The following is a 16,397-nucleotide window of genomic DNA, read 5'->3' on the forward strand; positions in this document are numbered from 1 at the left end:
AGGAAGGACATACAGTACCTCAGTACCTCAGTTTTTCTTCATCACTATACTTATTCACAGTATTTAACAAACATTTTAAATATTACAGTTCTGTCACAGATGAAATTCCAGTTCATTGTTTGGGAAATCACAGTTCATAGATAGAAGGATTAATAAATTTGGCTTAATGATATACTCTCAAAATAGGACAAATTTTGTCATAAGCACAAATGTTATGGTACTTCTGTCTGCTACTGATGATGTTCATATTGATGGAGTACATAATCTTTGAGTTGCCCATATAGAAATTGGTTGTAATTACAATGGATTTCATTACATGATCAAGTGTAGGGATAAAATGCCTTCAGAATTTAGTTAATTATCCTTACTTGCAATGGATGTTCCAAATGCTTCCTGAAAGTTAAATGAATGTACAAATTTGCATATATTCAACTAAATCTGGTTTTAGAAAATGAAGTTATATTGCTCATACTAAGCCAAAGTTTTCCTGGGTGGTGGTTATCTCATGCAAGCTACTTGTCTTGTTCAAGCTCCAGATTATTTAGTGGGAGATGTATACACTGAAATAAATACATGTATTAACCAGAGAATTAAAACTAACACGTATTTCTGTGCTAACACATAGCAAAAATGAGTGTGCTAAAATGAAACAGTCTACCTGGAATTTAATAAGTCTATTTTGTGTTTATAGCCATACGTGAGAAAGTGTTTAGTAGAATTTCATATCAAGAATCATGTTAAGTCATGGCATAGTTGTCCCTGTTCATTACTTAATTATATTAACTGTGAATTCACACTTACTTTTTGAGGCTACTGGCTTTATATAATTAATGCTGCAAACCTGCAGTAGGGTCTATACATATTAGGCATGTCTTATTATTTTTTTTAATATTCTTAATTTTAGCAGGAACATTGCATCATAGAATAGGATTATACATTTAGATATAATATTTTTCAGTGATATACAAGTTTTAATATGGAAAAATCATCTGGCTCTTTGAGAAAGAGTTTTCTTGTATATGTAACTTCTTGCATATCACTGTAAGAGTTCTTTTTCTTGTTCATCTTCTTGTGTTTCCAATGGGATTTTTATTTAGTTTGTTAAAAAATGGGTTGTTTACTGGTGTTGGTTTTAAATATAGATATTTTCATGCTCTGATTTTTTTTTTCTCTTCTTTTTTTCCCTTTGTTTTGGTAATTTATCATCTACTGAGAGGTAGAGCACTTTTTTGCACAGTTTTCTCCTGTGTCTTATTTCAGGATACAGGAAATTTTCTGTACAAATTACACATCCATGATTCCGGCAGCCGGAATGCACTTTCAAAATGGTTTATTAAGCCAATAATTCCCCTACCAGATGTTGTAAGTCATAGTTCTATATAGATTTTTAAATTATAAGTAGTTTGTGGAATTTTTCCAGCCATTCATGATTACTAACAACTGTACTGTTGCTGGTTTTCATGTTAGTGCAGAAAGCATGAAATATTTAAGCAGTTCTATGTATGCTATACATATAATTATAAAACACAATTCTAAAAATGTTTGGATTGCCAAAAGTATATTTTTAATTTGGTATATTGAAATACATATTTGGTCTGTATTAAGTGATTCTTGTGAAGAAACATCACCTAACGTGATATTCAGTGGTTTTCTGCTGCAGCTCAGTAAAACGCAATTGACCATACCTTAGAACTGAGTGTAATCAAATGCACTTTCCAAATAGATGTCAGTAACGCAGTGCTTGGTGGCTGATTTGTACACAAATAGCCAAGGAACTGAATTTTTACAGAAAGTTGTCTTTCTCTGCAGATAAAGACAAATTCCAGGTAGTGAAAATGAACTGCTATCCAAGTTTCTAGCGCCCAAATTTCTCCTTTCTAGAGCAATGCGATATATCATCCCCCAAAGGCTACTGTCACTTCAGCTGCTAATGATTTTCTGTTATCCTTTTTTCTTAAAAATTAAAGCTTTGTGCACTTCTGTTAACCATGTTACAAAATCTCCCAAGGCATTGTTCATAACTAACTGCTTGAAGCTATTCTCTTCAACATGAAAGATAGATGAGGTATGTGTGTGAGATACATGGGTTTGTGCATACACATATATACATGATCTGTTTGGTTTTCTTCTTGGGCATTTATGCCATCCAGTTGTGGATTTCATTGATAGAAGGTCAGCTATATTATCTTTCTTTGTCTGTAGCAGCTGTGCTCTAAACAAAAGCAAAAATCTGACTTATAAATCAGAAATTATATGCCCATTCATAGACCACTAATTTTAAACATTTGGGGATATGCCACTTATCAATTTTGAAGTGCATAGATGCATTTCATCTATTTTTAATATTTAGAAAATTGATCGACTTGGTTAAAAAGAATACAATTTCAATATGTATAGGCGCATATATTACTCTTCATTTGATTACTTAAACATGTCGAACACAGTAAACGCCTTCTTGGGCAGATGAGATGAGCTGACATTCAGACCTACTGAAAAGAGGGCTACTTAATTTGAGTGCTTAAGCGTGTCCTGAAAGCTTGTAACATTTCAGTTATTTTTTCTCCTGTTCTTTAAATATGCAAAATTTTAGTCATGGATCAGGTTTTGTGAAGATGCTGCCTCCTTTATGTTCAAGGGATATAATCTTGGAAGATTTGGAGGCATTTTATGTTTTTATGCCCTGGTATTTCTTATTTTTAGATTAATAACACTTAATACCTTAATTATCCGTGTTATCCTGAGCATAGAAAACCAAGATTTAGGTAGACTTGAGTAAGGAATGCTGAGTGTGAGACGTTTGTTGAGTAATGACTAATGAGTAATGACACAGACCCAGCCAACTTTTGTGCTAGATAATAGATTGCTGACAAAGGAGGGAACGTGTTCCTTATTGTGAATCATCCCAGAGACAAGACGTCTGCCATTCTCTTTTTATTGACAAGTATTTCCTTTAGCCTGCTAAATGTAAGTCACATTTCTCAGGACCTGTGGATTCAAATTACTAGTCATAAAGGGCTTTATGGAATGTTCCTTTTTCTTTTTTTTTTCTTTCTTTTTTTTTTGGCAAAGAATAATATATTATAGTATGTGCAGCCCTAGCACTCTAGGAATCCAGAGTATTTTTTCTCTTTTGTCTTGTGTGGGGTTTTTTTATGCAATTATTTCAGATCATTGCTGTCACATTTTCATAAGGTTTTGATTCTTATATTTTACAAAACAGTAAATACAGTGTAATAATTTTAATTGGTTATAAAATGACAACCAGATTTTGTCATTTAAAGAGCCATTCAGATTTTGTCTTAAGTGCTTGTTGCTTTTGAAATATTTTGCACGTAATTTGAAGGCAAAAATTATTAGGATAATTACCATTATCTCCCTGTCATTTCATATTAGTACTGCTAATAATATACCAATACACTTTGTTATACTCATGGTTCTAAAATACTGATTTTAAATCAAATTCATTACAACAGAATCGTAGAACATGTTATCTAGACATGAGATAGCCTGGATGATGTGTTTTAAAAAAAAAAAAAAAATCCATTACTAGAATCAGAAGGATTCATAAATGCTGAATAAAGAGGAATTGGTAAATATAGTTTACATGAATATTTTAGAAGTTTCTTTACCAAGAAAAATGAGGACTTGCAGAGTTAGAAGTCAAATCAACATACACAGAAGAGACATATTAGAATACAGAACTTAAAGAAAGGGAAGAGACAGGGAAGGCCTCCCTACTCACGGATTTGGAAGAACTTCAATTTAGTTCACATTGTCCAAGTCTGTCCAATTTATAATAGCTTTCTAAGACTAAAAGGTTCTGCCTAGTAGCTACCTACATCTCTGCAGCAACTTTATTGTATACCAAATGTTATACATTGAAGAAGGTTACTAGTAGGGTAACACTTCAAACTTGCATGAAAACCAATATTGTTTGATTTAGTTATTAAATGTTTGGGCAGAGCGTACAATAAATTGGAACAAATTGGACAATATAGTGTGATTAAAACCAGGAAAAAGGAATGAACAACCAAAAAAACTTCGGCAATGCAAAATGTTGGAGCAGAGCAATGATAAGAAAATGGTGGCAGACAGGTAAAATATAAGGCATAGTGAAAGCAGTAAGTTCAATTACATTTGACACTTGGATAATTCAATTAATTGTGGACTGAATTATACCTTCAAAATATATCCTCAGCATTCATTTTGATCCAGAAAACAGCTGTTGTTCTGGAGTAAGAGTTAAAATATGATATTCAGGACAGAACACTTTCTTAGTAAGTAGTACAGCTCTGCTGTGTATATTATGTTAAATTTTAAAAGAATACTAAATATTTTGAAAGTATATAAAATAATCAGAAAATATTCAGAGAAGGGCAAAATAAAGGTCAAAGCCATGTAAACAAGACCTACATGAGAAGAGATTGATGAGATTTTTGGAGAGGTAAGAATAATTGGTATCATGACAAAAAAAGTCATTCATCAAATTTTTTTTTTAGTAACACTGACATAAATGGGTATTTGTTTAAATTAAGAGTGACTCATTGATTATGTAAGGAAATAGATTTTGGATTACTTGGTATCTATTTTTCATGCTGAATTGTTACTGAATCTGTGTGATATTCCATGTATGAAAACCCAAATGTTTAAAACTATGGTATATTTGAATCAACAGGGCTGAAATTTCCTTTGCTGGAAGTCTGTCTTACATTTCTTTTGTTTCATTTGTATAGATTTCAAGAATCATGTTTATTCCCTTCTAGTAACCATGGATAATGAAAAAAAACCCCATTGTTTTCCAAGGTTAAGCAAAAATCATCAAGAGATACACTTTTTAAACTGTCATTTCCCAGGGGCATGAAATTTGACACATATATTGAGAACATAATTTTTTACTTAGCTGGATAACATACATAAACAATAAAGTGTATAACATGAAATAGATTTCTTGGTCCATGACTTAAATTCCTATGCCAGAGGAATAGTATTTCTAGATACTATGACAGAGAAATAATATTTCTAGTTACTTAATAGTAAATCACAAATATATTACTGTCTGAATATTATGTCATATTCAGAACATACTATATCAGAACATATGACAGAATACAATTAAAAAAAAAATTGACATTTTCTAGAATTTCATTGCTTTGGTAATAGCAATAATGTGGAAAAATCTGCTGTCCCTATTAACATTTAACTTTTGATTTATTGGTGATTTATGTCTTGTCATGGTATTTAAAAATTGATGGCTTATTTCCTACTTCTCTTGAGTAGTACGCTGAAGTTGTTTCCATATCTTCTTTAGCATATTAAGGTTAAAGTCAACATTTTCTGGCCTTTCTGACCATGTCATTATAATTTTCAGGTTTAAAATATAATTTTTTCTTACAAAATCCTGCAATAAATTTTACTGAATAATAGTTATGCAAATTGAAAGTCCATTTCTGTTTCTTACCTTGTTTACTTTGTGCAAAAGGCATGTAAGTTAACAGATTTAGAGTTGGAAAATTTTCCTGAAGATCATGTGTTGGAACAATAAATAGAAATGTAAAGTAGCATATGACTCGAGCCACTGTCTCTTCTTTACAGTTTGATTGACTTTGCGCATCTGGCTTAAATCTTGTTTGCTTTCACTCTACTTGCTAAATTCTAAGCATAGCACTATTCATTTTATGATTGACTTAGCTCAAGAATTGTAGAATATTTAAAATTAAAATAATTAATACATATACTAATTAAAATGTGTAGAATATTTTAAAAGTGAATTCCATTGAAGAATTGAGCACAAACCCCTCAAAATTTAACAAAGTGAATGGAGCTGTGAGTTTTAGTTTTTTATTAAGAGAGTATTATACTCAGGATACAAAGTTCAGGTGTCATTATTTCTGATAAAGACCTATTAGAAAGGAATATACCCGCGATCTTCTATTCAGTAACACTTCTAAACCTTAAAGATTAAAAGTAAAATCTTAGTAATTTTTCATAAGTAAAACTACTCTTTAAACTACATTTAAATTTTTGTAATTTATGTTTACTAGGCTCTTTAAGTAGTTTCCTTTTTATTATATAACATCATAAATGTCTTTTTAAAATGTATTACTTAAAATTTTGTTACTTTTGAAATATTGCAAAGAACAGCAACAAACTGTTACAAAAAGGAACGTTGGTTTTTTCCATCTATAAAAGATGCTATCACAAGAATGTTCCCTGGGCCTCAGCTTTTATAGTTGATATTATTCCAATAAGCAACAGTTTGCAGGATTGGACCTCTATCTCATACTTTTTGTAATGTGCTGGCATATAAATGAGATGCTCTTTCTTCAAATTAGGTGAGCAGAAGGACACTGAACAAGCGAAGTTACCTGGTATTATCTAGTTGTAGTTAAAATAGATGAAAACATGTTTTACCTTTTTCATTTTTTTTGGTGTTTTTTTTTTTTTTTTCCCCAAATTGAATTGGCTAGCTGTGTTTCTGTTTCTGTCTGAAACTAATAAAAGACAATTCTACTTTTCATTTGTATTACCAAACACATGCTATATATCTGAGACATAATTTTTAGTGGAGATGCAGGGAAGGCAAAACAATGTGATGGAATATTGTGCTTGTCAACATTTAGTACAGCTTTTATTTTCTTTAATAACTCTACTGCATAGCATGCGTGTAGGCTGGAATTCTATCGCACCTAAATAACTACAGCATTCTTATTCCTAACCATGCACGGGAAATAAAACACAGATGTTCAGTGCTAACTTCCTGTGTCTATCAGAATCCATAGGAGAGGATGGCTGAGGGACTCTGGATAAACTCATTTGCCATGACAAGAATGGCAAAAGATCAAGGAAGACTCCAGTCATGCTAATAGTCCTCTTCATCTATTTCTGGTACATTATAGCCTCCAAAATCTCTCCTGTATTACTTCAAACTTGATGCCTGCACTTCACAAATGAAAGAAAGGCAATTCTGATTTTTTTATGCATGGTGAAATAGAACCTTCACAGTCTAGCTACAGGGTTTAACCAGACTGACAGAGGGTTAGAGGGCAATTTAAATTTTCTTTTTTTGTTTGGCTTTCTATCACTCATTATTTTTCTGCTTACTGGAAAATAACACAAGATCCTTTGATCCGTGGCTCCTTTCAAAAGTGCTGGTAATGTAAAAGAGCTTCTCACAGACAAACTAGCAATTTGTACTTCTCGTAACTCTGTCAAATCAGCATTCTCCCATACCTCTGAAATAAAATTGTTACAGCAGCAACTAGAGAATGTTTTTGTGTTAAACAAGACTAAGAGTCTTTTCTCAGTTGGTCTGGTAAGTTCTCAGCTACAAGTTCTCAATATTCATTCTGATGCTTATGTATTTAAGAAGAAATAAGGGACAGAAACATGGTAGAAGTGTTATAGGTAGTGGTATTGGAAATTTAGGGAGTTTGGAGAAATGTTGCCCACAGAAGTCCCGGATGCCCCATCACTGGAAGTCTTCAAGGTCAGGCTGGATGGGACTTTGAGCAGTCTGATCTAGTGAAAGATGTCTCTGCCCGTGGCAGGGGGTTGGACTAGATGATCTTTGAAGGTCTTTTCCAACCCATCCCTGGAAACATTCAAGGTCTGGTTGGATGGGGCTCTGAGCAGCCCGATCTAGTTGAAGATGTCCATGCTCATTGCAGGGGAGGCTGGACTAGATGACCTCTGAAGGTCCCTTCCAACCCAAACTATTCTATAATTCTATGATTCTATGGTGAAAGCTCAATATGGCTGTAGATTTTTATCCGGCAAGTATTCCTTTGTCTGTGCAGCAGTTTCAGTGAGACGTGTGCATGCCTGTATTAAGAATTCATTAAACAGCATGAATGGTAAGAAATGGCTAAATATTATGACACTGAATGGAGTAGGGAGACATTTATTTATACACCGCTATATGAATAAACCTATCTTAAGAATTATCTGAGGCTTTTAATGGCTCAGTGGTATATCAGATCCTTTGTCTAGTTTGGTACAAAGTTTTGAGAGCTATGCATCATCCAAATTATAGTTTCAAATGCACAAAATCTCATAGTTGTTAATCTTTCATTAGAGAAAAGGAGAAAATCTTAACTTTAAGAAAAGAAAGTCTAACTTTAGACTAAAAAAAAAATTGATGCAGTCAGCAATCCAAAACATTTTAATTCTTTCCTGCCTGGCTGCATTTTATTCAGGCCGCAAGAGGTAAAGTGCTAACTTCACCATTGTACGGAACCGTGGCCACAGCTTTTCAAAAGAATGGACTTCATTTCACTTAGGAAGGGATTTTTGTTTGGCTGAAGGAAATCAGCAATTGTGAAATGTTCTTGCTTTACATTGATGTCTTGAATAGTCTTGAAGAGAGAGCATTTTCCTTCCAAACACAGAGAGAGAAAAATAAAATCCCTAGGACAGCACAAGTAACTTGTGCCTTGTCGCACTGATGCTGGAAGAGGCCACCTCCAAGAAATGAAAATGTAAAGAATTAATGATTCAATGCATTGCAGAAACGTGTTTTGCTTGTGTTTCCTCTCTGGTAATGCTACATATGATGTATGTTACCGAGACTGCAAAGAAATGACAGCTGTATAAATTAGTTGCATAACAAGCATCTTTTTTTCTTCAAAACCTGCATTTATTTCTCTGGTTTTGATACACATAATGTGGAGCTGAAAGGTAAGCTTATGTAACTCATGGTTGATTCAAAAAAATATTTATGTTGTCTTTTTGGTAAAGAACACAGAAATCACAGAAGCAGCAACTTATGCCTGTTTGGATAGTAGACTGAAGTGTGACAGGAAGTGCTGTGCTTGAGGATTTCATTACATCAGTCTTGATTCACAAGGAGGAAGTCTCTACTAATTACTTTTTGTTATATTCACTGCTTTTATCCTTTAGTCAGCACACAGGTTATGACAATATCTTTCTTCAGCATTGAGTTTTCTAACAAATTCAGTCATTCAGAATTCTAAAAGATTCAGTAGAGAGGTTGAACACTACCTAGTTCACAGAATAGAAATAAACGGCGTATTTATGTATTGCTTTATAGAGCACAAAGAAAACCTGTATAATACAGTCATGGAACTGAATGGATTGATGATGGTCAATTAATGGTCATTGACAATGTATGGAGTTTTAAATGGTTTCACACATTTTAAAGATGTTAAAAGTCCAGAGTAAATTCAGTTTTTCTTCCTTTTGATCTTCCAACACATGCATTGTGCAATTAGGTAGGTGTGACTGTGAAATGTTTTGTCTTTCTCTGAAACAACCATGAACTGACTACTTGAAGAATGGTAAATGTTGGGTTGTGAATATCCAGCAAAAGGCAAAACCAGTGATACCTGATAAACTACTTTTTTTCATGCTGTTACTTTGATATTTGTTTAATATCTGCTGAAACAAGTATAAAAGAGAAGCATAAACAACAAAATAATGAAAGAATACTTAAATGGGACTTTTTTCTGCTTTCTTAAGAAGAAAGGGGGTTGAAACAGATGTAACCTTGGTGTAGAGGAATTAATGAGTAACTGAACGCAATACCACTTTTCTTCCCCTCCAGCCGTCATCATTCTCAGAAATAGTTTATTAAGTCTTCAAAGAAAGGATGGACATTCAGTCATTATTACCCAGTTGTAAAAATGTTATTATTGTCAAAGCTATCGTTGACTCTCTTGAGGGACAAGAGGCCTTGCAGAGGGAGAGATTGGAGCATTGTGCTATGATTAGTTGAATGAAATTTGACAAGTCGAAATTCTGAATTCTGCACCTGGGATGGAGTAATGCCAAGCACAAGTATAAACTGGGAGAAGAGTGGCTGGAGAGCAGCTGATCTGGGGATGCTGGTTGAAAGGAAGGCTCAACAGGAGTCTGCAGTGGACCCTGGCAACCAAGAGGGCAAACCGCATCCTGGGGTGCATCAAACCCAGCATAACCAGACGGTCAAAAGATTATCCCACTGTATTTAGCATTGGTGCAGCCTCACCTTGAGCACTGTGTGCAGATCTAGGCCATACAGTTTAAGAAGGATGTGAAGGTCCTTGAACGTGTCCAGAGGAGGACAACAAAGGTGGTGAAAGGGCTGGAAGGAATGTCCTATGGGGAGTGGCTGAGGACTTTGGGTTTGTCTTGTTTGGAGAAAAGGAGGCTGAGGGGGGAACACCATTGCTCCCTACAACTTCCTGAGGAGGGGAAGTGGGGAGGGAGGTGCTGATCTTTTCTACCTGGTATCCAGTGAGGATGCAGCGGAGTGGCTCAAAGCTGCACCAGGGAAGGTTTAGACTGGACATTAGGAAGCATTTCTTTAGTGAGAGGGTGTTCAAACACTGGAATGGGCATCCTAGAGAGGCAGCCAATGCCCCAAGCCTGTCAGTGTTTAATAGACATTTGTACAATGCCATTGATAACCTGCTTTAATTTAGTCAGCCGTGAACTGGTCAGGCAATTGGACTAGACTATCATTGTATGTCCCTTCCAAATGAAATTTCTTTTCTCTCTTCTCTTCTCTTTTCTTCTCTTCTCTTCTCTTTTCTTTTCTTTTCTTTTCTTTTCTTTTCCTTTCTTTTCCTTTCTTTTCCTTTCTTTTCCTTTCTTTTCTTTTCTTTTCTTTTCTTTTCTTTTCTTTTCTTTTCTTTTCTTTTCTCTTCTCTTTTTGTTTCTTTTCTTTTTTTTCTTTTCCATTCTATTCTATTCTGTTTAATTATAATTTTCCTCCTCTTTCTTTTGCTTATGAACATTTTTTATCTATTTATAAAAAATATTTTGTTTTTCTTTTCTAAAATCTTGATATTACAGAGCATTAAAGATAGCCTGGGGAGACTGCTGGGTCATATAGACATTATTCATAGCAAGAAGATACCGGCTTTGCAAAGTGCTACACCAAGGGAAGCGGCAAATATACAAGACAAGCTGACTCAGCTTAATTTCCAATGGGAGAAAGTGAACAAGATGTACAGGGACCGACAGGCGTAAGTAACTTTTAAAAATTGTTATTTCTGATGGCATCCATCAGTATTTAGCTTACTGTTGGTAATTGCTTCCTAGTCTTTTTTTTTTGGTGGAAATACCTTTTAAAATCACAGAAGGTACTTTCTTGTAACTAAGTGCAAAATGTTTATAGGAAAATGTAATTTAATTTATGAGCATTTTTGTAAAATTTAAAATATTTTGACCAACTATCACTTGCATTAGACCAAAACCTGGCATGATATTGCATACATATTCCTATGTCACTATAAATGACACACCTTTACCGTGAGATGGTATTAGGCATTTACTCTTTACCTGTACTATTGATTTAAAAATCTGACTCTGTGACAACTGCATCAGAGTAAAATCCCTTTCAATTGCAGAGGATTTACTAGCTTGAAGAACAGTTCTCACTTTATGTCTAAGAAGCACATCTAGAATTGTTAGCAGCTCTAAATCCAGTGTCATATTTGTAAGTCTGTATATTAGACATTATAGAGCAAGGCAGGATAATCAAGAGAAGTATAGAAAGGCATTAAAATTATAATAAATAAAGCTGTGATATCCTACAAAATTGTATAATACTTATTATTTTTTTTTTCCTTGTATATTATTTGTGGTGTTTGTAATCTGGGAATTGTATTATGATGCAAAATGTAGCCAAACCTATTTTATCAATAGGTTTGTCCTACAATCCAAGCCTTGGTAACTTTTGTGCTTTCTTTGTTTATAAATATTGGTCAACAGCTGTAACTTTGCAAATATTTACAGATGTATTATTTCCACTGTCAGCCAGTCACTAGCTTTGATTTTATGTTGCTGGAGAGAGAGAGAAAATTTTAAAAGCAATAATAATCAGGGAGAATTATAATAAAAAATATAATTCAGTAATCTTCATGTCATCTCTGTTTTGTCTCAACATTTAAAGTGTAAGAAAAAGAAACAGATTTATAATCTGGTAAAGTTTCCAGATTCTCCCAAGTGCAGTACTTTCTTTAAAAATAGTAAACCTGGCCCTGGTGTGGTAAGAAAGATTCTTCTGTTTCTCATGATGCCATGTACCAAAATGAAGGCTAAGTTAGAAGCAGATACTGGAGCCAAGCTGCTCACACAGATAATAAAAACTGGGGATATTTGGTGTTGTGCTTTTCCCAGAGTCTGCTTTGCCCAAACTCTTATTTGTATAGTAGACCAAGCTCTGAGAAACCTTTAGAATCTCCCCATATGCATTTTCTACCACTAGTGCAGAGCAAGGAGAGCAATTTACTGTCAGTTGAAAGTTTGGTCCACCAGCACTGCCTTTCAACTATCCCTTATTTAGACTATAGTGATATTTAGCTGGCAGCAGAAAGTATTCTGAGGTGAAATGAATTAATGTTTGTGAGGTATTTTGAGGTCATCAGATAAAGGCACTAGAGAAGTGTAAAATATGATTATGCGCCAGCTGATGTTTGCCTGGGGGGGTCATCCTCTTTTAGGTTGATGAACAGCAACTCAAGGTGATGATAAGCTTGACCACTGCCTGGAATCGCGCATCTTTCTTTTAAATCTTTTGTTTGTGGTGTCAGTCTTACCATGTCACTGTTTCAGTGTTTTCATTTGAACTCTGAGATGATCTCTATCGCTTCTACAGTTTTGTGAGGTGCATTTGGACTGCACACAAATGCTAGGGAGGAGATGAAAGAAGACAATATGGCCTTTAGCATTTTGCTTCTAGCAGTTTGTGTCTGTAAGAGGTGAAAGTATCCTTGTAAGTCTGCCCTTGAGACATGGATGAAGCTGTCTTTAAGAAATATGCTATGATGATGATGTTTTAGGACAGTTATGGAATTATTATTGGAGCTCTGTCTCGCTTTCAAGGGAGTGTATCTAAGTGAATGTGAGTATTCCATGTTTGAAGGGTTACAGAAACAAATATACTATATTACGTTCATTTCTGAATATTGGTTTTTGGAAGTGAAAGGGTTGTAATAACATGGAAATTATTACTTAAGTGAATGCAAAGTCAGCTATCACCATGGTAGACAGAAGAACAAAACAACTTTCCTTACCCCTGTAGTTACTAGCAGAAAGCTTACTCTAAATCTTACAGAAATAAATAGAAAAATTCATGTTGAATTATTTTGTTTGAAATAGAACAAAAGTTCTATTATTTTTTTTTCCTGGAAGTCCTGATTCATATCTAGATACTTTGTAAGTAACTTTATAGTGAATTCCTTTTAATTAGAAATCAAAATATATTTTCAGTTTGTTTTACAGCAGAGCACATGCCAGTTTGACAGAAATTCATTGTGATGATAAATACTCAAATAGCTTTATGAGTCCAGTTCTTCTACAGTATTTGAAAACCTTGTTGTTTCACATTGTCACTTTAGCATGTTTCCTGTATTTGAATAAGTGTTCATACTGTACTTACTGTAAGGTAACAGGCAATATTTCACTGAAAAAAGTATAAGCAAAAATGCTGTGATCCAACTCTTTCAGTTGAATTAGAAACCTAGGATGAGTGCAAATTTTTACTCTTTTCACAAACTCATTGAAACACTAGCCTTCAGCTGACTAATTTTTCAGTAAAGCCTAGGAATAGCATGGTTCTTAATAGGAGTGAGTTTCTTTACTATACAAATTAATTTTAGAACATGGTAATTGGTTGTGTTTCCAACAGGTCACATCATCTTATACCAAGGGAAATTTGTTTCTTTGGTTTTAGTTTCCTCAGTGCACAGCAAACTCCAGGAAACAGCAGCAGTGGCATGATTTGTCTTTTGTGAGCTAAAGAGTAATTTATGATTTCACTTATAACTTCAACCTTTGCTCTCATGATAGTAAATTTCTTTGTTATCTATTCCAACAGTCACATTAAGATAATTTTGTAAGGTAGATTTATGTTACAGTGCCAGTAAGAATAAACATTCAGGTGCTATAGTTTTCCCTGTCCTTGTACCAGAGTTTAACATATAGTCTCCCTTCTTTGCAGCAGCCTTAGATACTGAGTTTTTTTATATTAATCATGACTATTTAGGAAGTGACACTAACACCAGGTTCCTATATATCTTCAATGAGAACACTTGTAATATTTGGAAAAGAAAAATAAATTATTAAATAGATAATGGAAAATATATTTTTTAATTATTGTCTTATATAACTATTTGTCTTATCAACTTACCACTTGTGGAAGTCCTTCTTTCTCTTGTCAGGATATTGTCTTCTCAGGATATTTATGCCTCAGTTTCTGTGAACAACACGTACTCCCTAAAAACATTCCTTTCTAACAGTGCCAGAAGCCATTGAATCAATCAAGTACAACAAACTTGTCCAGATTAGACTATCAATACATTAATTTTAAATATTTCTATAGCAATTGCAAATCATTAACAGAAAATGTGGAAAAAAAAAAAAAAAGCACAAGGCAGAAAACATAGGAAAATACTCAGAGGAGTCTAATTTGAAAGAAAAATACTTAAATTTTACAGATATTGTAGACCTTGAACATTTTTTAAACTTTCTTGATCGTGAGTTAGAATTCTAATGGATCCCCCATATTAATTTCAGATAACTAATTTTTGTCTTTTTCATGTCTTTAACTATCTTCCGGGGCATACATTATATACTCGATTAATGCTCTTCTAATTAATCTGGAATCTACTAAAGATTAAACGTTGTGAGAGAATGTGTGAAAGTTGATACCAGCTATCTTCAGAAAGTGTTTCTTGCTAATTCTGAAAAGAGGAAAAAGTGATTTGCCAGTCTTATATCAGAAAAGATCCCAAATCCATAGTAATGGTGCCAAAACAAGATTGATGACTTTATAAAGGTCCCACATAACTAACGATTTTTATAGGAACAAGAACAAACCATAAAGAACTAGTTAATAGGGTTATACTAAGAATGCTTTTCATTTTGGGGCAGCAGTACAAGTGCCAACTATTTCTGAGTAGCCTTAAATTAACTGTTTATTAGCTTGATAAGGCCTAATGAAACACATTTGTTATACATAATCTATTCATTGGTGGAGAAATACCTATTTTGTGGTAGTATTTCTTACACTACATTGTAGCAGATGATGTAATTCCTTACTGATATATTCTGTCGAGTTGAGAACTAATCTGATGCATGGATCAAGATATTAGGAAAAAGAAATGAAAGACATTATTTTTTCAAGTTTAAGTAGCTTGTGTAGATCCTGTGTAGCTGCAGAACCAGCCAACAGTAAGCCTTGATGACTTGTCTACCTATTTTGAGAAAAGCCAGTAATAGTGGCTGCTCCCTCATCTAAGAGTATCTGCTCACATATTTCTGTTGACGTTGTAAGTCTTGTTATTAGACTTACCCTTTGCTAAGGATTCAAGATGAGAGTGAAAACCGGAACAGATTAGTTCATCCTCAAGGAGAGAAGGAAATTATTTCCTTTCTAATGTTAATCTCAAAATAGCTACCATGCCTTAGTTACAGGAAGGGTAGGCGCTTTTTTTTTTTTTTTTCTGTCTTTCTCAAGTTGTTCGTCTAGATTTTGAAAAAGCCAGAATGGAGACAGCTTATAATACTTACACCCAACATGAGTAGTTAATTTATTTCTATACTGTACTTACTGTATAGAAATGCTCCCTGTGGCAGTTGTCTTATTATATAATTCTTGCAACAGATTTGCTACTTCATTTACCCCTGTAACATCACGCTGTTAACATATTGTTAGATTTCATTGGTTCCTTAATTTCTTGCAAACAGATATAGAATAATTTATAAAAACCAGGTATAATATAATGTATAAATGTTTTTTGTTATGGGCAATTTATATAAGGCTTTCTGTCAATATTTATAATCTAAAGAAACTCAAAATGTATGGGAACATTTTAGTTCCCTAGTTTATAACTAGAAAGATTTGATTTACAGCATAAGATGGAAAATATTTTTGCCTTATATGTGGCCATTAAAATGGCTCTTTTCATAGAGGAATGTGTATTAGAACATATTCTAAATGGAATAGCTACAAGTGAAATTTAAAATTATTTGATAAAACTTAAATAGAAAATTTGAGGCAGTATGAGAAATAATACTGTAGCTTTTGGGAAGAGAGTCATGTTTATTAAATCACTGTCACAGCTGGTCTTAGAGCTTAACCCATACAATTCTTGATACAGGAATTGAAGGTGTCTGTATAGTAAAATGAGGTGAAAAAAACTAATTCAGAATTTCTTTTAATAAGTAGATCTGATTATATCATCTGAAATAACACGTGTTTGTGCTATGAAAGTGTTTCAGCTGAAAAAGAAGCTTGAATGTTTTAAAATCACCAAGCCTCAAGCCTGACAATTAGCATAACTTAGCATAACTTTACTGTAAAATGCTCAGTGACAAAAATGCATTACATTTATACAAAAATTATTGTAGAGACATTTTCTGCTGTACAAACTAAAAGCATTTCACTGAAA

General features: G+C 33.7%; 1 protein-coding gene across 2 annotated transcripts in view; it reads left to right on the top strand.

Annotated features, from left to right (window-relative positions):
• Positions 1–16,397, top strand: part of DMD (dystrophin) — a 1,192,402-nt gene that overhangs the window by 545,437 nt on the left and 630,568 nt on the right. For both annotated transcript variants that reach the window (XM_074159135.1, XM_074159144.1), the window contains exon 43: positions 10,795–10,967. In XM_074159135.1, the coding sequence (XP_074015236.1) occupies positions 10,795–10,967 (173 nt within the window). The remainder of the gene's footprint in view (positions 1–10,794; positions 10,968–16,397) is intronic.

Source organism: Numenius arquata, chromosome 1 (genome assembly GCF_964106895.1).
Source record: "Numenius arquata chromosome 1, bNumArq3.hap1.1, whole genome shotgun sequence".
NCBI classification, from domain to species: domain Eukaryota; kingdom Metazoa; phylum Chordata; class Aves; order Charadriiformes; family Scolopacidae; genus Numenius; species Numenius arquata.